The sequence below is a fragment of the Rana temporaria genome, chromosome 1 (genome assembly GCF_905171775.1).
Source record: "Rana temporaria chromosome 1, aRanTem1.1, whole genome shotgun sequence".
Lineage (NCBI taxonomy): Eukaryota > Metazoa > Chordata > Amphibia > Anura > Ranidae > Rana > Rana temporaria.
Genome location: NC_053489.1, coordinates 242169563 through 242197052, shown reverse-complemented (window position 1 = coordinate 242197052; position 27490 = coordinate 242169563). Strand labels below are relative to the sequence as shown.

At 42.8% G+C, this 27490-nt stretch overlaps 2 protein-coding genes across 4 annotated transcripts in view; one reads left to right on the top strand and one right to left on the bottom strand.

Moving 5' to 3' along the window:
- Window positions 1-2177, bottom strand: part of CCDC157 (coiled-coil domain containing 157) — a 29895-nt gene extending 27718 nt beyond the window's left edge. For both annotated transcript variants that reach the window (XM_040352029.1, XM_040352034.1), the window contains exon 1: window positions 1965-2177. In XM_040352029.1, coding sequence (XP_040207963.1) covers window positions 1965-1979 — 15 coding nt within the window. In that variant the 5' untranslated portion in view covers window positions 1980-2177. The remainder of the gene's footprint in view (window positions 1-1964) is intronic.
- A 178-nt stretch (window positions 2178-2355) lies between these two features.
- SF3A1 (splicing factor 3a subunit 1) lies at window positions 2356-27180 on the top strand. 2 transcript variants are annotated; one of them, XM_040352015.1, is made up of 16 exons: window positions 2356-2510; window positions 6154-6269; window positions 9207-9405; window positions 9929-10186; window positions 13517-13591; window positions 14163-14313; window positions 15895-16091; window positions 16205-16322; window positions 16404-16589; window positions 17504-17625; window positions 17806-18096; window positions 19310-19520; window positions 20580-20734; window positions 20843-20944; window positions 21088-21159; window positions 26816-27180. In XM_040352015.1, the coding sequence occupies exons 1-16, from the start codon at window positions 2457-2459 to the stop codon at window positions 26915-26917; spliced, it is 2409 nt and encodes an 802-aa protein (XP_040207949.1). In that variant the 5' UTR covers window positions 2356-2456; the 3' UTR covers window positions 26918-27180. The 2 variants fall into 2 exon arrangements, with proteins under 2 accessions (XP_040207949.1, XP_040207955.1); XM_040352021.1 differs by having other exon boundaries at window positions 6157-6269; window positions 26816-26937.
- Window positions 27181-27490: the final 310 nt, after the last annotated feature.

Sequence of the window (27490 nt, the reverse complement as noted above, 5' to 3'; positions counted from 1 at the left end):
CGGCCTAAACTGAGAAAAACATAGCTTTTTTAAAAAAAAATTGGGTATAATTAATATAGCAAAAAATACAAAATATTGTGTTGTTTTAAAATCGTCGCTCTTTTTTGTTTACAATGCAAAAAAAAAAAAATTGCAGAGGTGATCAAATACCACCAAAAGAAAGCTCTATTTGTGAGAAAAAAAAAGCACATACATTTTGTTTGGGTACAGCTTTGCACGATCGCGCAATTGTCAGTTAAAGGGACACAGTGCCGTATCGCAACAAATGGCCTGGGCATTGAGCAGCCAAATCTTCCGGGGCTAAAGTGGTTAACAGACGGTTCCCTACTTCACATGTGTGAAGTGCACTGCACTTTCTAACTGGCTCGTGGTGGAGGAAGGAGGAGGGGGCTGAACTTCTGAAGGATGGTGTCGTAGTGCAGTCTCCCTGGAAGTGGAGAAGGGTACCTGTCAAAAACAGGTACCCGTCCCCCCTCCCCCCCTGAAAGGTGCCAACAGGTCCCCCACACCGGAGTGGGGGAGAAAGCAGATAAGCGGAGCTTCCACTTTTGGGTGGAACTCCACTTTAGCCCTGGTTCACACTGGGTACGATTTGGAACGATTTGAGATGCGATTTGACATGTCAAATCGCATCTCAAATCGGCGGCAATTGTCGGCAATGGCACTGTCCTAATCAGTGCGACGCCGCATCTGCGATTTCAAAAAGTAGTTCCTGTACTACTTTTTGCGATTTCGGGCCGCGATTTACATTAAATTGCGGCCGAAATCACGGCAAATCGCGGCAAAATCGCGGCCGCGAAATCGCGGTAAAATCGCGCATTTTACCGCGATTTTGAATTCGCAGCAGTGTGAACCTAGGCTTAAGGACAAAAGCAAATGTGACAGTTCACAATCCCGGGAAATTCCAGGAATGAAACTGTTTTTTGTAACTGGTAATTGGATAAGTTGAGTTCCGCTTTATGATTTACTGCTGCTTAGGGGCTCTGAGCTTCAGCAAAATGGCAGCCTCCAGCAAAAAAAACAGTAACAATGTTGGAGGCAATTTACAGCATTTTGGTAGCATAATTATTCATGTGGAATGTACGTTCCTTGCTATGGAACATGATAAATAAAATAAAACTGACCTAAAACCATTATAGCTTAACTATAACTAAACCCTGTGATACTCACCTCTGCTCTAACGATCTGATATCCACACTGACATCTTCATCCCAGCTTGTTCCACCATCTTGATTGGTTGGTGTGGGAGGATGCAACTCCCTGCACGTACCTGGGAGTTCAGTCATCCCGACCCCAAGGCATTAGAATGTACACTGTACAAGTGTGAATAGGCAGGCAAGTTTGTTTTATTGTAGAAGAGACATAGCATGGGGGTTATTTACAAAGGGCAAATCCACTTTGCACTACAAGTGCAAACTACAAGAGCTAAGTACACTTGAAATTGCACTGAAAGTGCAGTCGCTGCAAATCTGAGAGGTAGATCTAAAATGAGGGGAAGCTCTGCTGATTTTATCATCCAATCATGTGCAAGCTAAAATGCTGTTTTTTATTTCCCTTGCATGTCCCCCTCAGATCTACAGCGACTGAACTTCCAAGTGTCCTTATAGTGCAATTTGCACTTGTAGTTTGCACTTGCAGTGCAAAGTGGGTTTGCCTTTCGTAAATAACCCCCCCTGTGTCTTTGTAAATAACGATCCTGCTTGATCGCATTTTCTACTTTTGTTTTATTTTAAAGGTGCTGACAAGGTGGAGAGAGCAGAAAGATGACTGTATCAGTCTTTTGCTGCTCCTTCACTGCCCAATCACTGGTTAGGAGATGACCAGGCTGTATTTCTAAAATGTTGCAGAAAGAGAAGTAAATAAAACCAGCTCCGATACGTGGATTCTAGGTGAGTAGGCTGCCTGCCTGCAGTTCAGCTCTATGCTTTACATTTGGAAGTGCTATAAGTTTGGGAAGAACTTACTTTATTTGTAGACATATAACTACTACAGAGCACGTGTGCGGAATAATTCCAGGACTATTCCATAACGGGGCTGATGAAGGATCCCCAGGGGTGAGATCGCTGTATTCACAGACACGTCGGTTGGTGGAAGCTGCAAACAATCTTTGTTATTGTACGCTACATCCGTTACCATAACAACAAAGCCCCATATTCCGGCGACTTCCGGTGCCGCGTATTTCCGGTTTTATTTGGAATGTGCTATTCTTTCATTGCTGTGGGGGGGATTTACTTAGGCTAGGAGCACACAGCCTTAGCCTAAGCTCAAAGGCCTGCCTGATAACAGACAAATCCGACCTCTGAACTTGTCTGTTCTGAGAGACCAGAGTTTCCTCCCCCTCGTTCCCTGAGCTGTGTGTGGTGTCTTCCACCACTTCCGCCCGTCCTTTTCTCCTCCGTGGTGCCGCCATTTTGGTGTTGAGCACCTGAGGAGCCCGGGAGAACCAGGCCGACACCATGCCGGCGGGTCCCGTCCAGATGTTAGCGCCTCCGGCGCCCGAAGGAGGCCAAGTAAGTGTGAGCGGTGCTTGTATAGACCCTACTCCGTGTATTATCGCTGCTGTACGTAATGCAGACGGCGGGCTCTGTCTACTGAGACCCTCCATATGCATGCTGCTACCGTATAATCTCATAGTCACTCCAGGGGGCACTATACATTCTTATTATAGTAGGGGAGCTGTGCACACCACCAGGGGGCACTATACATTCTAATCGTAGTAGGGGCAGGGGGCACACTATACATTCTAATCGTAGGGGAGCTGTGGGCACCACCAGGGGGCACTATACATTCTAATCGTAGTAGGGGCAGGGGGCACACTATACATTCTAATCGTAGGGGAGCTGTGGGCACCACCAGGGGGCACTATACATTCTAATCATAGTAGGGGAGCTGTGGGCACCACCAGCGGGCACTATACATTCATAGTAGGGGAGCTGTGTGGCCAATTCCAGGGGCACTATACATTCATAGTAGGGAAGCTATGGGCACAACCAGCGGGCACTATACATTCTAATCATAGGGGAGCTACGGGCACCACCAGGGGCACTATACATTCTAATCATAGGGGAGCTACGGGCACCACCAGGGGCACTATACATTCTAATCATAGTAGCAGAGCTGTGGGCACTATACATTCTAATCATAGTAGGGGAGCTATGGGCACCACCAGGGGCACTATACATTCTAATCATAGTAGAGAAGCTGTGGGCACCACCGGGGGGCACTATACATTCTAATCATAGTAGGGGAGCTGTGGACACAACCAGCGGGTACTATACATTCATAGTAGGGGAGCTGTGTGGACACCTCCAGGGGCACTATACATTCATAGTAGGGGAGCTATGGGCACAACCAGCGGGCACTATACATTTGTATAAGGGGAGTTGTGTAGCGTGATTTTGCATGTTGTATCCCTGTGTTTGAGCATCAGGAATTTTTGTCTTGGATAAAAGAGAACAGTACCATCTGTGACCTCACTCGTTGCTGTGTTGACATATTACCTTAAAGTGGAGTTCCACCCATTTAAAGTCAGCAGCTATAAAAAGTGTGCTGCAGACCTTTAATAATCGGACACTCACCGGTTTAGCGATGCGGTCTCACAAAGCCCACAATCCTCTCCGAGGTGCTGGCATTCTAACTGTGTGGGTGCCCGGCTGGGGCCGGGCAATCTTCTTGGACCTGTGATGTGTCCCAGAAGATAGCACTGGGAGAGGGGGGAGAGGTGATCTTCCTTCCAGTGCCACAGAGGAAGTGGGAGCTGGATTCCCATAAAAACAGGGTACCTGCTCCCCCCCCCCCCCCCCTCAAAATAAAAAATGACGTTGTGGTGTCATCTGCACTTAAAGCGGAAGCTCAATTTTTGGGTGGAACTCCGCTTTAACTGCTTGCCCCCCAGACAGGCTGGTTCACATACATGACATACATGTGCACCACCAGCTTTGAGTGGACATCATCACAATGTAAACGATTTTTATGATTGGGTTTCATTCATGACAGCTGTGCTTAATATTGTGATGCTGTGATTTTGCGGTTCATACTAGCACATTATGCTATGAATTTGCAGGGGATTTTTTTTATGCCAGCGTTTACTACTGTTTTTGGTAGAATAATTGTATGTATGTTCCTTGCTAAAGAACATTATTTTTTGTGAAGTTGTTTTGAGTAAAGTTTAGCTTTTATATTGGATAAACAAAGAGTTGGAAAGTCATTGTGGGGAATTTATTAAAACTGGAGCAGGTGGAATCTGCAGCAGCTGTCTATGGCAGCCAATTGGCGTCTGTCTTCAGCCTGTTCCATTAAAGGGGTTGTAAAGGAAAAATTTTTTTTTCCCTAAATAGCTTTCTTTACCTTAGTGCTGTCCTCCTTCACTTACCTCATCCTTCCATTTGGCTTTTAAATGTCCTTATTTCTTCTGAGAAATCCTCACTTCCTGTTCTTCTGTCTGTAACTACACACAGTAATGCAAGGCTTTCTCCCTGGTGTGGAGAAAGCCTCTTGAGGGGGCGAGCAGTAGTGTTAGGACGCCCACTAACACACAGCTCCTTTCTCTATCTGCAAAGTAGAGTGTCCTGACACTCCTGCTCACCCCCTCAAGAGGCTTTCTCCACACCAGAGAGAAAGCCTCACATTACTGTGGTGAGTTACAGACAGAAGAACAGGAAGTGAGGATTTCTCAGAAGAAATAAGGACATTTAAAAGCAAAATGGAAGGATGAGGTAAGTGAAGGAGGACTGCACTAAGGTAATGGAAGCTATTTAGGGAAATATTTTTTTACCTTTACAACCCCTTTAAACTACAGGCAAGCCTATAATTGGGCTTACCTGTAGCTGCACTGGATATCTCCTAAACCTGCACAGTATAGGAGATATCCCTGTATTTGCATGTGCCAATGTCATGTGGCATATGCGCACTGAAGCAGTGGCACATACGTGCCATTCTGGCGGCTCCTGCCTATCACAGCGCCGGAGCTGCGATACCTGGAAGTAACCTCCGGGATAGATGTCGCTGGTCGAAGGAGGAGACGAGGACGGCTGCGAGGGCTTCATTCTTGGATAAGTAATTCATAATGAGCTAGTATGCTATGCATACTAGCTCATTATGCCTTTATCTTGCAGGGTGTTTTTTTTTTCCAGGAGTGTTTACAACCACTTTAAAACAAACCAAAGTTCTGTTTTTAAAAAACTACAAACAGACTCTTTATTGCAGAAGACACATCCAAAACAAACCTACCTGCTTTTCTCGCAGTTGTTTATGAAATGTACACTGAGCTGCACAAGCGCATCCCGGTTTATGTCCCAGCACAGCACCTGTGTGCCAGGATGACTTGCAAAGGGTGACATTATCCTTTGGTGACCAATGAGAAAGTATGCAGCCATGTAGAAGATGCCGGGAAGGAACATTGGACCGCTGAAGGGCAGGTAAGTATTATGGAGTTTAGCTCTGGTTCAGGACCGGTTCACACCACATGCAGTCCACTGCACCAAAAACGTATGGACAGTAGGTTATATGTTCCAAGGGCCTAGTTCAAACCACAGTTCCAGTGCAGAGAAAGTAGAACGTACTGCATTTTTTATGCAAATAACTGTACTGGAATGTGGCTGAACGCATCGCAGCAACAAAACCCCAGGAAGGTTGAATACTCCATCAATAAAACACCAAAAATGCATCAGAAACTCATCCGGACTGCGCTTCTGTGGTGTGAACTGGCCCTTAAACTTTGAAAAAAGACATAAGCTTGTTGTGCCTGGTTACCAATGTACTTAATAATCATGGCTGTGTGTCTAAAAGCTGTAAGTCACAGCTCTTTATGGAAGTCAATGTGTTACTGACACATGCACTGTACTGGGACAACAGAAATACACACTACCACTTCTAGTATGACTGACAGAACCACCAGGTGACCAAATAGTCTAAAAAAGAAAACTAAAGCTGGCACCTTGTCTAAAAAAAACCTTTGTTGCGATGACATATTTTCTGTTTAGGTACACTTTAAAAGTCATAAATGTTGTTGCTATGAACAAGTGTTGGCTTTCCATTGAAGAGAATAGCGGTGCTCAACCTGCAGTCAGCTATTGGGCTCCAAGAGTACCAAGTTGGGACTACAATCCACTTGTGGCCCTCAAAGTCACTTTCTTTTTCTTTTTTCTTCTTTAGCAGCAAATGGAGGAGGAAAAAGAAGAGGTGGTTTACGCCAAGCCTGTTGTTGGGATTATCTATCCTCCACCAGAAGTCCGAAATATCGTGGACAAGACGGCAAGCTTTGTGGCAAGGTAAGTGATCGTTTTTATTTGCCTTCTCTCAGCCTTTTTAGATTTCATCATCTGTGGTGTAACAGGAATGGCATTATACATTATTGGTAGAAAACTGTCAATGGTAACCACATTTAATTTTTCCCCCCATATTTAGGAAATTACTGTAGGGTTTTGGTTGCTATGGACTAAATATTTTTTTTCTCATGCATTTTTATGAGAGCCTTTTTTTGATGGCTTACTAAAGTGAATCATTTTAAGGAAAAGTTGGGTGTTTATTTTAACGTTTCTATTCCGTATGAACTGGATTCTCTAGTGTCAGTCTACACAATGGGTTTGAAATTTTGCAGAAATCTTATTTGTTTGCTTTGGCCAGCATAAATTTTTGATAAATAAGGTCTGCATAAATTGTAAAACCTTTAAAAATGAAATATTGATGGGTGACTTTACTGCAGGCACTCTTTTGGAAATTCTAGTTAACAATTATGTATCCACTGGCTTCAGTATGCCAAGTTATGGGCTCAAAATGAAAACTTTCCAGGGCATCTTTACTTGAGATATGATTGGCTCCACCTTCAACAGGAAACGCAAGACAAAACAGAGAATAAGCCCCTCCCCATCTCTGTTTTTTGTGTTTCTGTCCTCTAGAGCAGTGGTCATCAACCCTGTCCTCAGGGCCCACTAACAGGCCAGGTTAGCAAGATAACTGAAATACATGACAGGTGATATCATTTGCTGCTCAGTGATTGCAGTATTCTAGCCTGTATCTCCCCAAGGTAATGCATAAAACCTGGCCTGTTAGTGGGCCCTGAGGACAGGGTTGATGACCACTGCTCTAGATCAGTGGTTTTCAACCCTGTCCTCAAGTACCCTAAACAGGCCATGGTTTGGGAATTTCTCTTGGATAGAATAGCTGTCCAAAATATCAAGCCCTTGACTGATTTTAAAGCACCTGTGCAAGATAAAGGGAAACCTGCAAACATGGCCTGTTGGGGGTACTTGAGGACAGGTGTGCTTGTTACCAATTTTCTTTACCAGAGGGTGTCCTGTTTTGTGTTCCTCCAGCGGGATCTTGCAGCAGTTATGGTTGTCAGGCAGTTCCTGCAGCTTGTGTTGATAGTGCTGGGATGAATACTGGTGTTGTCCACCTGGTGAACCATAAGCAAGTGTCGCTGGTTCCTGTGGAGAGGAGCAAATGATGGGGTGGGCCAAGACTTCCGGAAAGGGCAGTTGTGCACTTCCAGTAAAGTCATTTTCTGGGTGCACCTCAACCCTGCTGGAGGAAAGGGCCGGGAGTGGCCAGGGTGTAACGGTATGGCTCTGTGAGTGCACCTTTACCCCCGCAGACACTTATTTAAGCCTGAGCATCCGGTTCTACAAATATTTAATTTTTTTTGCCTAGAATTCCTGTGGGGGAGATGGGGAACAGCATCTGTCTGGAGCAGTACATCCAGTCCATGGTTCATTTAGCGAGAGAGTAAAAAGGACTCTCTCAAGGCCTTCTTTCTGGTTTCTTGGCTACATGCTTACATCCTTATTCTATTTTGCTAAATAAAAAAAATAAAAAAAACATTATCCTCTGTTAAAATCCTTGCAATGTACATAGACCAAACTTTGTTGTAGATACATTTTTTGTTCTGAAGAAATAGCTTTGTAATTTTTGAGAATCTGTGTGAGCCCTGGTTCACACTGGGTACGATTTGGAACGATTTGAGATGCGATTTGACATGTCAAATCGCATCTCAAATCGGCGGCAATTGTCGGCAATGGCACTGTCCTAATCAGTGCGACGCCGCATCTGCGATTTCAAAAAGTAGTTCCTGTACTACTTTTTGCGATTTCGGGCCGCGATTTACATTAAATTGCGGCCGAAATCGCGGTAAAATCGCGCATCGCGATTTTGAATTCGCAGCAGTGTGAACCTAGGCTTAAAGTAATTTGATAATTATCAAGCTGCTGCACCTGAAGGGCTCTGAGGAAAGGTGCAGGGTCTGCACCCCTTTAGACGTGATTTACCTTTGGAGTATCTCGCCAACTGACGTTTTGCAGATGATGCCCAAAATCTAAATTGTATCTTGGTTCAGACTTCTGGGAAAATCAATCGGCCAATCGCAACCAGGAAATATTTGTGGGCCCCTTCTTTACACCATTCTTTCACAGAACGCCTCCAGGTTGCCATATTGCATTTTACAGAAAATTGCAGCACAGCAGGTTGAAAAGGAGGCAACTTTTTAATAACCATTGTACATGGTAGATATGGATGATATATAATAATTTTATATTCTTTTTTTTTTTCTTTTTTTTAATTTGCATTTTTTTGGTGTTTCCCTTTTAAATGCATAGTTCACTTTTACCAAAACAACTGCATGTGCAGATGAGGGGCCCCTGTAGATCAAAAGACGTTGTGAAGCTTTGACCCAAAATGAATAATATCCTTGCTATAGGTGTAGGACTATTTACATACTCTCAGGATGTTGCTAAGAGAAGCCCCTCACATGGCCTTTCTCTCCCATGATGCAGTAGTTCTGACCTCAGCATTTGAGATGAACAGTAATAACTGGGCCTCTCTTAGCAATGTCCTTATCGATGGCCTATATAGCAAGGGCATTTCTGAACATTAGTCGAACCGTGTTTTATCTACAGATGCACCTTATCTGCATAGGCTTTTTCTTTTTTGGTAAAGGTCAGCTAACTCTTTAGCTATAGGGTGAGCATTACGGTCAGACAATAAGCTTTTTCAAAAGGACAGTTGAGCCAGCACAGGCAGCGGCCATGTTCCTCTCATGCTAGTTTCCTATAAATGAGTATTGGCAAATTTTTCAACTCTAATTAATAACTCTGTAGTGTTTTCCAGCCTGCTGGCCTTACTGCATATGATTCTGTATTGCTTACTTTTAATAAACAGATGCCTGAATTTTTGAGAACTGTCTGACATGCCTTTTTTTTTTTTTCTGACAGAAATGGCCCTGAGTTTGAAGCCAGAATCCGCCAAAATGAAATCAACAATCCTAAATTTAATTTCTTGAATCCAAATGATCCTTATCATGCCTACTATCGTCACAAGGTCAATGAGTTCAAAGAGGGAAAAGCGCAGGAGCCATCTGCTGCCATACCTAAAGTTATGCAGCAGCAGTCTGGACAGCAGCTTCCTCAGAAGGTATGTGATTGTGCCACAAATGTAAACAAGGTTGTTTCCTAAAATGTGTTCTGCTGCAGTTAAAGCTGTGTGGGGTGTTTTTTTATTTTTTTGCAACCTAAAGCCATAACGTGTTGGCATGTATCACATACTAGCTCATGTAAACTTGCCTTAGATCGAAGCCTTCCAGCGGCACAAGGCGTCGCTCACAAGGCTTCCATCTTCACCCGGTTGGTCTTCTGTGTTCGTGGACTCCGGCTGTGTGAGTGGCCAGAGCCTCTGTTTATTGCACAGGATCCTAAAAAAAAAAAAAGCCCCCCCCCCCCTACATATTTAGAAGATATTTACAGTACCTATAGGTAAGCCTTATTATAGACTTGCCTACTGGTAACATTTATGCATGGGAGTTTACTCCCACTTTAAATTGATGTGTTAAAATAACCCCCCCCCCCCCCCAAAAAAAGGCAAATGATTTGTCGTACTTTTAGTTTTGGGTGCATACTTATAATTGCTGTACTAAGCTAGTGTTTTTCTCTTTTTTTAGGTTCAAGCTCAGGTTGTCCAAGAAACCATAGTTCCAAAGGAACCCCCTCCAGAGTTTGAGTTTGTAGCTGATCCACCTTCTATCTCTGCTTTTGACCTGGATGTGGTGAAACTGACAGCCCAATTTGTGGCTCGTAATGGGCGTCAGTTTTTGACACAACTGATGCAGAAGGAACAGAGAAATTACCAATTTGACTTTCTGCGGCCCCAGCACAGTCTTTTCAACTACTTCACCAAGCTTGTGGAACAATATACAAAGGTATGCTCTTCAAAGTTGAACTCGGGCCACAACTAATTCCATAAAGACATTTTGATGTCTACCTTCAAATTTTTTCTTTATTTTTTATTTTAATTTATTTCCCTTGTCCTTGAAGGCATTGAGCTAAATGCATTGCTTTCTTTCAGTCAGACATTGCCTATTTCCTGTCTATTAGAGTGCTTCCACACTAAAAGCGCCTGGGCATCGGCAGTAAAGCGGCACTACTTTTAGTGGTGCTTTACCGTGATTTTAACCCCCACTAGCGACTGAAAAGGGGTTAAAAGCGCTGCTGCAGCGGTACTTTGACAGCGGTTCGGCGGCACTGCCATTGATTTCAATGGGCAGGGGCGCTTTAGGAGGGGTGTATTCACCCCTCCTAAAGTGCTGCAAAGAAGCTGCTGGCAGGACTTTTTTTGACGTCCTGCCAGCACAGCGCCCCAGTGTGAAAGCATTCGGGCTTTCACACTGGGATTGCAGATGAGGCTTTTTTCAGGCGCCATTTTTAGCACTCAAGTGCCTGAAAAACTCCTCCAGTGTGAAAGGGGTCTTCGTGTTGCAACATTGCACCTATGTATTAGACAACTGGTTGTATAACTGCCTCTGTAACAGCGCTGATGAAACTGCTGGCCAAATAAGCTTTGTGTGCTTGCAGAGATTCACTAGTGTTCTACTCAGCACTGTCCTGCTCTTCTGTACTCTGCCTCTCATTTGGCATTACAGGCTGACTCCCTACACTGATGGCACTGAGCTTGACAGTAGTACAGCAGTATTACTGCTTACCTTTCTCTAACACTACCCATTAAAAACCTACTGTGCCTGCAGATTTGGAGGTTTCAGTGCTGAACCTAAAACTTTCCCTCCCCAATCCAGTCAGCTAACGCATCAAATTTCTTATTCCTGTTGAAGTCCTCCAGGCTTCAACAAAAACAGCCCCAACCCTCTCTCGGGTTGTTTGAGTGTTTAAAAGACTTAGGGGATTAGTTTAACCACTTGCCCTCCAAAAGATTTACTCCCCCCCCCTCATGACCAGACTACCTTTGTGATACAGCACTGTTACTTTAAATGACAATTGTACGGTCATGCAGCGCTGTACCCAAATAAAATGTACATAATTTTTCCCACAAATGGCTTTCTTTTGGTGATATTTGATCACCACTGCATTTTTTTTATATATTTTTTTGCACTATAAACAAAAAATATTTTGAGAAATGTTTTCCTTTCTGCTATAAAACCTATCCAATAGAAAAAGAAAATCGAATTTCTTCATATATTTAGGCCAAAATGTATTCTGCTACACGGCTTTTGGTAAGAAAAAAATCCCAATAAGCTTATATTGATTTACACAAACATTATAGTGTCTTCAAACACTGATCGCCCCTAGATGTTTAAGCCCTTCCCAACCAAAGTTAACGGTATTGTTCCAGTGTGCTGCTTTGCAGAAACACAGAATACATCCCTTATTCCACCTGTATAAACAAAACCATGTCATGTTGACATAGGCAGAGCTCCGTTCTGAGTCTCTGCTCGACAATGTGCATGTGCCAATGTACATAGAGTGCCTGGCACTTGCAGATCGACTTCTGCGCTGAATTATCACAGCAGAAGTGGCTCGCCAGTGGTGTGCACCCTCTGCAGGCTGAAGTGCAGAATCACGTGTGTGTGTATGAACCAGCGCACAGCTGCCGCCCTGTTGCAGTAAAACTGCAATGGAGCCACTCTTGGACAGCAGCACTGTCTGCTTGTGAAGAGGGCAGTATTTAGATGCACTAGCAAAATGGGATTTGACTAATAAATTGAACTCAAGCTTATGGGTTAAAGGTTTTACATAAATAATAGTTAATCATTGTAAGCATCCTTTGTTGGTGTTAAATGATTTATCAAAACGTTTTAACTGTCACCTTTGCTGGACAGCTTGAGTCAGGAGGTTGAATGTTAACAGACTTACTGACTGGCTCCCATATGCTTTTAAGCTCTTACTCTACCAAATAACGTTCTGAAATTTCGTAAATGTATAAAAAAAAAAAAGAAACGGCAGCAGAATATCATAGTGGTGCATTAAAGCGGGGGTTCACCCCAAAAAAAATTTTTTAACATGACATTCAGCCGAGTTTGTCAGAATGACAATCGGCTTTTTTTTTTTTTCAGTGTAGCACATACCGTATTTTCACCGCCGCTTCCGGGTATGTAATCTGCGGGACTGGGCGTTCCTAAGTGATTGACATCCTTCCGACCGGCGCATACAGCGAGTCGGCTCTATACGGCGCCTGCGCACCGACGTTCGGCTTTATTCGGCAACTAGTGACGCGATGTATGCGCCGGTCAGAAGGATGTCAATCACTTAGGAAGGCCCAGTCCCGCAGATTACATACCCGGAAGCGTGCGGTGAAAATACGGTATGTGCTACACTGAAAAAAAAAAACAGCCGATTGTCATTCGGACTACTCTGCTGAATGTCATGTTAAATTTTTTTTTTTGGGTGAACCCCCGCTTTAAGGAATTTAAAATGACAAGCCTCTGATCTTTTAGGCCAGGGGTCTCCAAACTGCGGCCCGAGGGCCAGATGTGTCCCTTTGCCAGCCTTAATCCGGCCCTTGGGGCACAATTCCTTCCACTGATGAGAGGCACTATTCCTCCCACTGACACCAACAATGGGGCACTATATCTTCCATGGATACCAATGATGGGATACTATTCCTCCTACTATTAGGGGTAATACTCCTCCTCCATTTAACCACCAACCCTGAGGTCATATTTATTATCTCCGATGCTAGGCTTGTGACATTTTCTGCCCCTTTTGGTCACAATCCGGCCCTCCTAAAGTCTGAAGGAAGATAAAGTGGCCCTTTGTATGAAAAGTTTGGAGACCCCTGTTTTAGGCTAAAGTTGATGATTTTTCACATGCAAAATCATTAAACACAAAGGAAATGGGAAAACTATCTGCCCACTTTCCCCTTTCATAGATATTCCCGTTTGTGTATTACTCCATCTCACAACAAAGCAACTATAATACAAATGTTCTCCATTTTGACTATTTTGTCCTTTTGGGGATAATATGGCATATTTTCTTGTAAAGTCAAAAAACATTTCTACGTGCTTCTCACAGGAAGCAAGCTCCGGTCCTTCTGGAATAAGATGATTGCGTTAGAATATTTTTTTAATACTTCGTCTGTTTCCTATGTATGCTCGGGCAGCTGTTCAACAGCAAGTCATTGCAGGCTGGCTGGGATGTGACTGACTTTATTACAAAGCTATTAATAAAGATGACCGTGTGAGCTCTCCTTGCCTGACACTGGATAGTACTTTTGTAAGTGATCTCTTCGTCTGTTACAGATCCTGATTCCTCCAAAGGGATTACTCATCAAGCTGAAGAAAGAAGCCGAGAACCCCACGGAAGTTTTAGACCAGGTAATTGTCCAATCCTTTTTTTCGCTGCAGTTTTTTCTTTTTAACATTTTGCAATCCAAACCCCATTTTAGTTTTTATTCGGGTTTCTATTTTTGTTAAAACAATGTAAAGTATTTAACTTTTTTATAAAAGCGTTTCTATTGGCTCAGATCTGTTTTAATATTCATTTGACATTGTGTTTACTGTTATGAAGCAAAGTATAGTCTGTTTTAGAAGACAGTTTTGACTAAAGAATGGTGATCAATGTAATTCGCAGAGAAAGAAAGTGGAATTTTATTCTGTATCTACATATTAAATGTTGGTGGACAAACGCATTTTATTTGGACTTGGTCACCTTTTAGGTTTCTAAAACTCCTCCTCTTTTGAGATGAAGAAAGAAATGAGCCTGGTCTGTATTCAAACTACTGGGTTGAATATTCCTATTGGGCACCTTGAATTACATTTGTTCTAGAGATAATTGTTTTTGATTACTTTGTCCTCCCTTGCCTACAGTCTGTGAAGCAGATTCAACCATCAGGTCGACAGACGACTTGGAACCTTGCTTTAAAATTTTAATGTTCCCTATGTTTAGGTGCGTTACCGTGTGGAGTGGGCTAAGTTCCAGGAAAGGGAGAGAAAAAAAGAGGAAGAGGAGAAAGAGCGAGAACGTGTGGCCTATGCGCAGATAGATTGGCATGATTTTGTAGTAGTGGAAACTGTCGACTTCCAGCCTAATGAGCAAGGTAAGAACTCATCACTGCTTCAATGGGAATTTGTAATCATTGAAATATGGTGATTTTATAGCGCCTCTTATCCCAACATTTGATCTCACTAAAAATGCATTCTGTGTTTCTAATAATTTTAGTATATAGAAAGCTCCCCCCCCCCCCCCCCTAATTTTGAATAGCTTGGTTTTGGTTTGAGAAGAAAACTCTTAAAACCGAGTTCCACCCAAAAGTGCAACTTCCGCTCATCTGATTTCCCCCTCACCCCCGAAATGTGCCAAATGTGGCGCTGGAGAGAATACTTGTCTTTCACAGGTATCCTGTCCCCACTTCTGGGAGCCTGCGCCGTGGCCCTTGACATCTCCGCTCCCTCCTCCTCCCCCCCCCCCCCCCCTCCCCGCCGCCGGGCCAATAGAGAGAAGCGGAGCTTGTGTAAGGCTACACTGCCAGGTTCCCTTAACCGCAATGGCAGCACCCGACAGCTGATGGAAACATCAGCTGCGGGTGTCAACATCGCTGGACTCCAGAACAGGTAATTGTCCTATTAAGAGTCAGCAGCTGCAGTTTGTATTTTTATATTAAGCGGTGGGCGGAACACAACTTTAAGTGATGCCCTTCTAGTTGTCAGCAGATAAAATGTAATGAACAAGAGCGTCATAAGTTTATAATGAATATTTCCTTTAAACATTTAATACACAGATGGGAATCGCAGAGTATTATGGGTTTTCTAAAGCGCACACAGCAGAAGCGGACAGTCTAAATCCCTGTATGGGTCATTCCTTTTGCCTTGACTGTATTTTTTGCAGCTTAAAGTGATATTACAGGCTTGGCTTTAAAATAAATAACAAACCTGTTTATACTCTACCTGCTCTGTGCAGTGGTTTTCCACAGAGCAGCCTCGGTCTTCCTCGTCTCAGGTCCTCCACCGTGCTCCTCCCGTGCAAACAGCTTGCTCTGGGGGCACCTAAACAGGTTATTTTCCGAAGCCACTGCTCGTGTGTGTGTGTGTGTGTGTGTGTCTCCATTCACACACCGAGCCACAGCTTAGCCCAGCCCTCTCTCTCTCCTTGGCTCACTGGCTGGGATTGACGGCAGCAAGGGGCCAATGGCACACGCTGCTGTCTCAGCTGTTGAGGGGGGGGAAGAGCCAAGGCTGTCGACACATTGCCGAATCGAGATGGGACTCATGTAGTATTGGAGCTGCTGCACGCACACACAAGGCTCCTAAATGGCTCCCGCTGCTGCCCCTGTGTCCTGTGAGGAAAGGAACATAAACCTGCACCACTGCGAATGGACACATGGATTAAGGTGGGACTCGGGTAAGTATTTAGGGAGGAAAGGGGGCTATACAAGAAGTAGAACTTCCTTTTTTTTTTTTTTAAGTAGAACGATAGGCAAAACGTTCATTTTGCAAAAAGCAACGGGAGTTATTACCCCTGTCAGCCTTTTAGTTATACTTTATTGTAGGGAGTTCATTAAGGTAAACTGTGTCATGATAATATAATCCCTTTAAACATAAAGTGATTTTTAAAGAAAAATGTAGTGTGGCATTTTTATGTGCATTGAATTGATTAAAAAGGGTATGTTTTTGTGTTTCAGGCAACTTTCCACCTCCTACAACACCTGAGGAACTGGGTGCCCGCATATTGATCCAAGAGCGATACGAGAAATTTGGTGAAAGTGAGGACGTTGAAATGGAAGTAGAGTCTGATGATGAAGAGGAAGTAAAGGATAGCAAGGCTGAAGAAGGCACATCTCAAATGGATCAGGATACTCAAGTGCAGGATATGGATGAGGTGATATAGCTTTTATTTTTTTTCTTCTCGCCTCTAAGTAATTTTATATTCTTTGTCCATGTAACGTTCACCTTTTTAAAGTGTGTGGGATTTTTATTCTTTTACTTTTACAGGGTTCAGATGATGAAGATTATGCACAGAAAGCTCCTCTTCCTCCTGAGTCACCAATGCCACCACCTTTACCTCCCACACCAGATCAAGTAATAGTTCGTAAAGATTACGATCCAAAAGGTTGGTGTAACCATTCTCCACTAGTCAATTGTGTTGTGCTGTAGTGCCAAGTCCCTAACCACTTTGTTTCTTTTCTCTTAGCTTCTAAACCACAACCACCTGCTCCGGCATCCGATGAATACCTTGTATCTCCTATTACCGGGGAGAAGATTCCTGCCAGCAAGATGCAGGAGCATATGCGTATTGGACTTTTGGATCCTCGTTGGTTGGAACAGAGAGATCGCTCCATCCGAGAGAAGCAAGGGGATGATGAAGTTTATGCTCCAGGTGAGCAGAACAGAATTTAGCAACAGAGTTCATGAAAAACAGTACATTTTTTAACTGAAAGGATAAGTTCACCTTTCATAACATGTTACACCCATCTGCAAGGTGTAACATGTTATGAAAGGTGAACTTATGCTTCCCCCCCCCCCCCCGCCTTGATAGCTTGCAGGGGATCATCTCCCCCTGTTGGCTGTCAAAATGAGAGGAAAAAAACCTCTGCCCAGCTGTGGCACTCATTCAGTTTTCTATGAATGGAAAATTCCTGACAGCTGCTAAGGCGCTCTGAGTGCTGTGGTAGTTTGTTGATTCTTCCTGTCAGTATCTGCTTTCTGTATGAGGTACGAGCAATCGTATACACTGACCGGTCTGTAGAAGTCCTACACGACATCAGCGATCTGCTGGTGCAATGCTTTACAGGCTCCTACAACAACAAAAATGCATTATTGTTTGTCAAAAGGGAAACTTTATCCTTTTTGAAAGTGTTTCTAATCCTCAGACATGAAGTATGAACAAAGCATAGTGTGCTTGTCTCGATTAAAAGCACTAAGTTTCATTGATGTCCTTTTGAATGGACGTAAAGAGGACTGCAGATAAACATGTACAACTTGTATAGGAGGATTTGCTTCATCTTTGTGTACCACCTGAGGATTAATCCCTTCACTGAGTATATGTAAGGTTTTACAACCACTTGAGAACATTTGGCTAACCTATAAAATGTTTTAATTGGATTCTTTCTTAGTTTTATATGAGCACTAAGAAAGCTGTCTGTAAAATGATGCCCTGCTCTGAAAGAGGGAGAGAATTGTACACCCCCCTTGTCCCTTTGTGCCTCTTTCGTTTTGGGTTTTAAAATGTTGGATGTACTTTTTTGTGTTTTTCATCCTTTTTTTTTTGTCTTTTCAATCTTTCTTCATCAGGGTTGGATATTGAAAGCAGCTTGAAGCAGTTGGCTGAACGCCGTACCGATATTTTCGGTGTTGAAGAAACGGCTATTGGTAAAAAGATTGGAGAGGAGGAGATCCAAAAACCAGAGGAGAAGGTATTTTAATGTTTTATGTAACAAACTGGTGATAAAACTTAAAATCAATGTACACAGATTAGTACATATGATGAAGCAATGGATAACATACAGTAATGCAGGAGGAGTTACTTATTTAAAACTGGTTAATTCTTGGCAATTAATGTATGGTATATAAATCATTATTTTTGTCATGTTCAGGTTACATGGGATGGACACTCTGGCAGCATGGCACGTACCCAACAAGCTGCACAGGCCAATATAACGCTACAGGAACAAATTGAGGCAATCCATAAGGCTAAAGGTCTGGTTCCTGAAGAGGATGGCAAGGACAAGATTGGACCTAGCAAGCCCAATGAAATCTCACAGCAGTCTCAATCTTCTGCATCTACCATGTCCAGTTCTGCTCCTCCCATCACCTCTATTCCAAGACCTCTACCACCAGTGTCTATGCACCAGCATATGAATCCTCCTGTATCCCGGCCACCATCTGTAAGTTTTTTTTTTTTTCTTTTATTATATATTTTTAAGAATGTTGGTATTAAAAATTGAGACTGAAAAAATGGGTCACCGTTCTTAGCAATGTAAAACTTCCATTTAAATTTGAGAATGTGTAGGCTTGCATAAATATAATATTAAATGGTGTGATTGTCGGTATTTTCTCCAGCGTAGTTATCTATCTTGCCTATTGGTAATCCATTTAATTCCAAAGCAAAAAATTTGACTTTCGTGTGTGCGCAGTAGAAAAATAATTGGTAGCAGAAACAATATGTAACTATGTGAGCATTAGTCAGGGTGGTACCCTAGCTTACCATTTATGCCCGAGTGTGTGTCTTGCTTAGAGGAAGTAAACCCCCATGATGACGTCACTCCCGCGCATGCGCAAAAACAAGACCTTAATCCGAATAATGCCATTCACAAAAACGGCACGCTCAGTGCGCCTGTGCCGTTGACATCGTGCCCGTTTTTGTGAATATATCTCCTTAACCGTGTAGGTTAGGGGGTATTTCTTGCACCTACAGGTAAGCTTTAATCTAGGCTTACCTGTAGGTGCAAGTTGTGTGGTTGGCTTTACAACCACTTTAGGTGGTAGTTGCCCTCACTACCCTAAGGTCTTCACAGTGCATCACACAGCCTGTTCTTCTTCAGTCATCCCACTTGAACCCTGCACCTCCCGGTTTTACTGTGGACTCAATTCATTTTGATAGGTTTGTACAATAACCGTCCCCCCCTAGAGTAGTCTTATGTGCTGATAGAACACTTTGGGGGAGTATGTTGGAGCTGGCCATACACTGTTAGAATGTGGGCTGATTCAGAGGAATTGGCTTACAGTGGGTGGCTCTGCTGGCTCAACCGATTTTTATCGGAGGAGCGGGGCTGAACAGCGCCTGCAGCCATTAAGCTTCAGGCACTGCTTGGTTATGCACATCACAATAGCCTAGCAGTAGTACATCTACACTGTTTTTGTGGATGTAAAAATCTTCAGCCTGCAGACTGACTGAAACAAATCTATTAGTGTATGGTCAGGTTTATCTTTTTAGAAATTATAAGGCAAGGTTTCCTTCCAATATGTCAAGAAAATCACAAATTTTACGTCCGACAAACTGTTTTCAGATATAATTGGCATGTTAGATGATATGAGCACTTTGTAGATTTTATGTCTAAGTAACACTGTTCAGATTATTAAACCTGAATCTTTTAACAGATGCCACCACCAATCCGTACTACTATGGTGTCCGCAGTACCTGTGATGCAGAGGCCCCCCATGGGCTCTGTGGTGCGCCTTCCTCACGGTTCTGTTTTAGCATCTTCAATGCCTCCTATTCTGCATGCGCCTAGGATAAATGTGGTACCAATGCCACCAAACCCACCTCCCATGATGCCACAGAGAGCACCTCACATGCTTGTTCCAGCAGGTATTATTTATTTTCTCTACAGATATTCAGTATTTTGCAGACATTTCGATAATATTTAGGGTTTTATAAACTGCATGCCTAAATCCCAAAATGTCTTTACATTTGCCAGCAAAAAATTTCAAACTGTTTTAAGCCTTGGTTCACACTGCTGCGGATGTTGGGTAAAAGTTAACACCCCAAAAGCAGGTCGCAAATGCAGTGTTTGCATGAGTATATCCCATTCCAGTGCAGTAAAAAAAGAGCCTGCACCATTTTGATATGTGGTGCGTCTTTGACTCCTTCAAAAAGAAAAAAACAGAATGGGCTCAAATTGCTCCACATAGAATTGCTTGTGAATTGCAAATAAATGCAGTGCGGTTTCCATTGTGAACCCTAGGCTAAACCTGAAATGGATTAGGAAATATTGTGGTAAGGCACCACCTTCTTGCAGTGTTATTGTAACAAGGAACTTGCGGACATGAGAGAGCTGATTGATGACCTCTTTGATTGAAAACTGGAGTATCACTTTGCCAAAGTTGGGGATGTTGTTGACTCACATTCTGCTCTAACGGCAGCGGAAAAAGTGAGGTCATTGACTTACCAGGTGTAAGGCTGGCCATACATTATACAATTTTCTTGTACAACTTTCCTTTAGATTTACCAAAACCATATAATGGGTCAAACCTAAACACTTCATTTGTATGCAATCAGACAGGCCCTTGTACTACATAGTTGAAGGTAAATCTAAAGAAAATTGAATAAGAAAATTGTATGGTATATGGCCAGCTTTACTGCACTTTCTACACAAAATTACATATCATTTGACATATAACCTAGTTGATACATATATGTGTGATCAACTATTTGCTTAAATTTCAGCTTTACATGAAACTACCCAAACCCAACGTTTTTAACTTTTGTGTAGAATTCCTGGAGGTAGTTGCTCACCTCTGTTGCCTCAGTTGATCTGTAACTCGCATTATATTTCACATAAAACAGTATTTTTGACATTTGTCTATATTTTGTGTTTTTCACATTCTGATTCACACAAATACTTAATTGAAAGCCTTCTGCTTTTAGCATTTGTCCCCGCTCCACCTGTTGCACCTGTTCCTACATCGGCTCCATTGCCTCCATCTCATCCACCACCACCAATGGAAGATGAGCCTTCTGCCAAGAAAATGAAGAGTGAGGACTCCCTGATTCCAGAGGAAGAGTTCTTGCGCAGGAACAAGGTTAGTTTTATTACCTTGAACACTAATTTATTTATTTTGGAGATGGTATTATTTTTTTTTATTTATTTTTTTGTCCAAGCAAACTCAGTCTTTGTTTTTTTTTCTCAGGGTCCAGTTACAGTTAAGGTACAAGTACCCAACATGCAGGACAAGACAGAATGGAAGCTAAATGGCCAAATTTTGGCATTCACCCTTCCCCTCCCCGATCAGGTAATGTACAGTAGCGTTAGTGTTTTATTTCATAACAAATAAAAATGCACTACATGCAGAAAAATGATATATGGTAGGAATACAACAACAATTTGTTGCAGCAGCACAACCTATAATCCGTTTTCCCTTTTTGTGTTTATTAGGTCTCTGTAATAAAGGTTAAAATTCACGAGGCAACTGGAATGCCCGCTGGAAAGCAGAAGCTTCAATATGATGTAAGTATTGAAATGGAGAATTTGTATTCCATCCTAAATGTGAAACTAAAGGACCCATACATGGCTTGTACATCCTATAGTCAGTCTCCTGCCTGGGCTTTTGGGTGTAGCTGATGGGATCTGGTGTGTGTGTGTGTGTGTACACAAATGGAGAATGTGAATGTCCTGAAAGGTTTTCACCTGTAAAGATTCGCTGGGGTAAGGGTGTTGCTCACAGGGACACAGAGGGAGATTTACTAGAGCGTGCAAAATCTGGTGCTGCTCTGCATAGAAACCAATCATATTTCAGTTTTTCAAAGCTTAATTGAACAAGCTGCAGTTAGAAGCTGTTGTTTGTATTTCTACTACTTAATAAAAGAGTGGTTGCTCTTTGATTACAAGCAAATCTTTACCTGTTTTCACCATCTGGTAAGGTTGAGCTTGGCAGTACAAAAGTACACTCCTCACATTTTTGTAAGGATTTTATTAGATCATTTCATGTGACAACTCTGAAGAAATTACACTTTGGGTGTACAGCTTTTATAACGGTGTAAATTTGCTGTCCCGTCAAAATGACTCAACACACAGCCATTAATGTCTAAAGCGCTCACAACAAAAGTGAGTACACCCCTAAGTAAAAAAAAATCCAAATTGGGCCCCATTAGCCATCTTCCCTCCCCGTTGTGTCATGTGACTTCATTAGTGTTACAAGGTCTCAGGTGTGTTAAAAGTATTCAAAATGCCAGAATCAACCTTTTGATATAGTAAGGATTTTTTAAAATTGGCAGCCGAGTAAACGTATGTGGTGTTGTGATGTCGCTTCAAGGTTACTACATCAGAGGCCATATTTTGAAGCCGATTCTGGCTTTGTTCAATACTCCGGTCAGCCGGCGAACGTGCTGGCTGGACGCTCGGGTCACCCGGTAGAACAGGAGATCCGGAGGGAGTAGTGGGATGGGGGGGGTGTCCCCTCCCGCTCCTTGTGATAACGGCTCAGCAGCTGCTGAGCTGCATCGGTTATCAGAAAGCCAACCACTGGTCTAAAAAAATCATACCAGGGTGAAGCCTGCAGCTGCAGACTTCATCCAAGTACAGCCACTGCCTAAAAAATGGGTACGTCGTTTTGTGTGATGTGGTTAAACATCCGCAGTTTACAACCGCCTTAAAATACCCACTGCCACCAGTTTCTCAGAAAAGGCGTTTGTGCTGGGTTTTTGCAGACCTAACCTTTGCCTAGTTGCAATTTGGTTAGCCCATACTCCTTTCCACACATTTGTTAGACTATAGCTGGCTGGCCAGCGTCACTATGCAGGGAACTGGAAGCTGCTGGTGCTTATACCGAACTATTGACCAGTTGGCATTGATCTTTGTTTCTGATACAATGCTGGATTATAAGTTTGTCTTGGGTAAGCCCTTCTGTTCAGTTTTGTAGGGGGCTCTTAAGTGCTGGTTGGTGGAGCAAAAATGCTATAATTGTGGGAAATTACATTGTTACCCCAGCTATGTAAAAACAAAACAAAAAAAAACCCACTGAAATAAACTTTTCTCTGCATGAAGGTGTGCTCGCATTCTCTGAAGTGCTTGGATGGAAAACTTGCCTCTCCGACACTTGGGTGCAGGAGATGGTATCGCAGGGTTACCTGGCATTTTGCTCCCTGTTTCTTCCCTCTGTCACTTCCTATATTTGGCAGATTTCCTCTAGGTCTCCAATTTCTGAATATTTGTCATCGCCTCCCTTCACTAGAGAGACTTTCTAACTTCTGTGGCGTTCAAAAATGTAAACCTGCATGTCCCCAGATTTATAACACATCTTTGTTTCCTATGTTTTGTTGTGGCATCCTGCCCTTTAGCCTCTTGGCTGTGCCTTGGGTATTCACCAAGATGCTAGTACTAGACTTGCTGTATTATTGTGTCCTCCCCATTGTGGATGTTTAGGCAATCTCCTCCTGTTAAGGAAGTTGGCATGGGCTTTGTTAGGCACCCCTCTGCTTTGATTACACAAAACTTTCAGCAGTGGATCCTGACCTTTCCTAAATTAGTCCAAGAAAACCCACTCATTGTTTGGAGTTGGTCTCCAAACTTTTCAGTACAAGGGCCACATAGTAAATTTTACAAATATTTTTTAATATAAATTAACTAGTCTTCCTTTTACATTGCGGTCCCCTCCCTTGCATCAGAAGCAAAACGTGTGTCACCAGCTCACCAAGGATCTCCAGACCGGGTCCAAAGCTTTATTTAGTGAACACATCATAGGTACAATGGTGACATTTCGGAGCTTCATTATGCCTTTAGCGTTGGATATTTTCAGTTCCCAGCAGGTGGTTGCTGCAACACTCTCTTCTATAGCCAGTTTCAGGAATGTGGTTGTTGGGAATATTGTACCCCCTTACATCAGGATAAACCAGGTCTTCTGTTATAGCATCATTTTTTTTTTTTTTGGCTCTACAAAGAGAATGTTTTTGCCTCATATGATGGCTATGGATGGTGGGTTCTTCAGACCACTCTTTAAGCTGTAGTCAGCCCCCAGTTTTCTGTTATTTTTTTTTTTTGGCCTATAAGGCCCCTTTCACATTGACGGACCGTTCGTCCGTTTATTATAAGTCCGTTTAAATCCCTATGGGATCGCGTCCGTTAGCGGATGGAGCATCCGCGTCGGTCAGGATCCGGTTTTTCGAACGGAAGAAAACCCTATTTTTCTTCCGTCCGGCGTAACGGATCGGATACAGACGGTCCGTCTTCATCCGATCCCCCATAGGGGAGAGTGGAGGGGAGACAGGGCGGTCTCTGCACTATGTGCGGGGACCGCCCTGTCCGCCGACAGCTCAGCGGGGATTCCCGCTGAGCCGACGGACACACGCGGAGCGGACACAAAAACGGTCCGCTCCGTGTGAAAGAGGCCTAAGTGTTTTGCTGCTGCCCACCCTATAATAGGTTTTTGGAGATCCCTACAGTCAAAGAATAGCTGGGTCTCTCATTGGATGAAATGGAGAAGAGGATTTTTGTACTTGTCAGTCTTTTTTTTTTTTTTTTCCTGGGGTCTTTTGAGAGGACACTGGTCCTGCCCCACTTTGTTTATGCTCTCTACTGCTTTTCTGCAAAACGGAGGCATGATGTCTTTGGGCAGAGTTATCGTGTGTGTGTGTGTGTGTGTGTGTGTGTGTGTGTGTGTCTGGTGTGGTGGGGTGTTTTTAATGTAGCTATATATTTCTTGCTATTATAACTTGCTACCAAAGAACAACCTAAAATAAATTCTCCTGCTCCTGACAATCGCAGTGGTACCACATATGTGTATGTTATATGTTTGCAACTGTAGTAGGGTTTGGCAGCAATAGTGCACATTTTTTTATTTTTTATCCTACCTAAGACGTACTGATACCAATTTTGAAAATTCTTCTTTTTTTTTTTTTTTTAACTAATCCCACCTAAAATAGGCAGGCCTTGCTTTTACCCTAACACTCGCACCTTGATCTAGCTCTTTAATTTTTTTACACATTGTTTACATCTTTCTCTCCCACAAGGAGAGAAAGATGCAATGCATCTCTCTCCATTCAGAAGAGAATGCATGGGTGGGCTGCACGTTTACTGATCACTGTGATGGCCAATCAGAAGCTTTAACAGCAGTTGGGTAACGGAGTCCCGAGTCCTAATTGTTAGTATGCGACTCGGGGCTTTTGCTGAGAACCTGGTCTCTGCGCTAAGAGCGTGCTGTAGAGTGTGCTCGCAGAAAAAAATACAGGCACACCTATATGTGCGCCCAGGTTTAAGGCTGGGTTCACACCATCGCTGCATGTGGCTCCCAGCAGGGGTCCAGTGCCTCCCGGTTCACTGTTTCAGGTCCAATTTCAACACGAATGCAAATTCGCACTAGAGCCGCAGTGGAGATATGTGAACCGGCTCCATAGAGAGCCAGTCAAAATCTCCTATTGCGAATTGGATACCGCATCCAAATCTCAATGGTGTGAACCTAGCCTTAAAGCCCAACTCCTGGAAGCTGCATATGTGTTGCTGTGGTGTTATGGGGTTAAACTGGGAATGTTTAACTTTGATTTCACTTCTTCCTTTCCAGTTTTCTAAAATATATAGATGAATAAATGGCTATAATAAAATGTTTTACTTCTGTTTCATAAGTAATAACATTGTTGGAAAAAATAGGCCCACGGCTGAAATGTATAAATGGCCCTGGAGTCTGATTTAATGACAAATGGTCAGTACCTTGGGAGATTCACATTTAGAAAAGAACCTTTTATATGTTTGAAGTTGGGATTTATTGAGGGAAACATTTATTTTTGTGCATATATTCCTGTCGTGTTGAGACTGTAACAGACTGTAGCAAGCTTGTGCCATATACAGTAAGTTGTGCTGTTTTCTTGCAGGAGTACAATCAACCTATCAGCAAAAGTTGCATCTCCCCCCACATTCAGGAGCAGCCTTGTACAGTAAAACCTTGGTTTGAGAGTAACTTGGTTTGAGAGCGTCTTGCAAGACCAGCAAAATGTTTTAATACATTTTGCCTTGATATAAGTAGCGTCATGTCACAACTGAGTATAAAAAAGGAGAGGAGCCTCTTAGTGTAGCAATATGGTTACATTTAATGAAGGCACAACATTTGGAAACATATTGCTACACTTAAAGGCGCCTCTCCTCTTTTCTACCCTGTAAAAAAAAAAAAAAAAAAAACTGCTTTGATATAAAAGTGTTTTTTGTATTGCAAGCATGTTTCTGGAACGAATTTATGCTCGCAAACCAAGGTTTTACTGTATTTGTTTTGGTGAACATAGTTGATGTTTTCTGGATGAGGTGGAGATTGTGATCATCCGCACGCCTCTCCACCTCGGTCAAGGAATGCCTTGTATTTATTAAACAAAGGCTGTTCCTGAATGGCAGAAGATTTTTGTACAAGCGACTTTCTCTATCTGCAGGGTGGAAGTCACTCATACCTGTGCGGAAAGGCAATGCAAGTTTCGGTATGATGCACAAGCTGCTACAGTCTTTACAAATTTTCCAGAAGCTAAACTGTTCTACCATAGAATTTGTTTGATCCAAGCTTGCCCAAGCAAACTATTTTTTAAAGTAATTGCAAACCTGGAGTTTTTAATGCCACCTGCCACAAATCCTTCTACTTTTTTTGTATGTTGGGTCTAGTACAGGGGTCGGGAACCTATGGCTCGCGAGCCAGATTTGGCTCTTTTGATGGCTGCATCTGGCTCGCAGACAAATCTTTAATTAAAAAAAAAAATCGGTACTCGCCTCTCAATACGCAGATCGCGTGGTGTGCCGATCCGTGGATTGAGCCCACAGGAAAGGCCGCGGCTTCGGCCTAGCTCCGGAGCGGTGGCCATCTTGGTACACACGGCGACAGCCTAGGTGAGCGACGCGCTGACGTCATCATCGACTGCTCATAGATCTGCCTGCTTGTGTAGTGGTAAGCCAGCAGACGTATATACAGTGGGGAGATGTGAATATTACAGTGCACACATTTGCTTGTATTTCGTTTTAAACATATTGTATGGCTCTCACGGAATTGCATTTTAAAATATGTGGCGTTCATGGCTCTCTCAGCCAAAAAGGTTCCCGACCCCTGGTCTAGTACTTGACTTTTGAATGTAAATGAAAGTTTGTAGCACTGTTGTAGTTTACAAGCCAGTCTTTTTAACATCTTATTTATTTTTTCTTGCAGGGAATCTTTATTAAAGATTCAAACTCTCTTGCTTACTACAACATGCAGAGTGGAGCTACAATCCACTTGGCACTGAAGGAAAGAGGAGGACGTAAAAAATAAAATTGCTGGTTTTGACAAAATACATCCTTGCTGCCAGATTGTGATGTTGTAATGCTGATTGTTCATGTATGTATTAAGATTTAGAATATGTTGCTAAATAGCCCTCATTGCTAGATATGACACTAGCACATTATGCTTATTTTTGAGCATGGTTCCATGCAGATCTTGCACTTTAAACAAGACCTGTGTAGGTTAAAATGTTTTACAGATAAGATTAATATCCTATCGGCATTTGTACAATAAAGACGATACCGAAAAAATTGTTCCGCTGTGTTGAAGTGTTTTTTTGTATTGTCAATTGTTCAAAATAGTGTTTGACTTTGAAGTGGAGGAAAAACATTGTATTTACAATCCCCTGGCAATCGGGTAATTCATTCCTTGTAAAACAGCCCAGTTTAAAATAGAAATGAACAGAAAAACGTGTGTGTGTGTGTATATCACATAATCACTGATGTGTAGCATTGATGGGCACTGAGGTACCGCTATATTACTTTTATTGCTGGCCACTGATTGATTATCAGCACTGCCCCCTCATTAATGCCAATGTGCTGACTATCGGCACAGAGCCACCGA

Bases quoted from the DNA above. Each gene is read 5' to 3' on its own strand.
- SF3A1 (XM_040352015.1), top strand. From the start codon at position 2,457: ATGCCGGCGGGTCCCGTCCAGATGTTAGCGCCTCCGGCGCCCGAAGGA. The intron at 14,314-15,894 runs GTAAGAACTCAT...TTTGTGTTTCAG, and splicing joins CTTCCAGCCTAATGAGCAAG to GCAACTTTCCACCTCCTACA. The intron at 20,735-20,842 runs GTTAGTTTTATT...TTTTTTTCTCAG, and splicing joins AGTTCTTGCGCAGGAACAAG to GGTCCAGTTACAGTTAAGGT.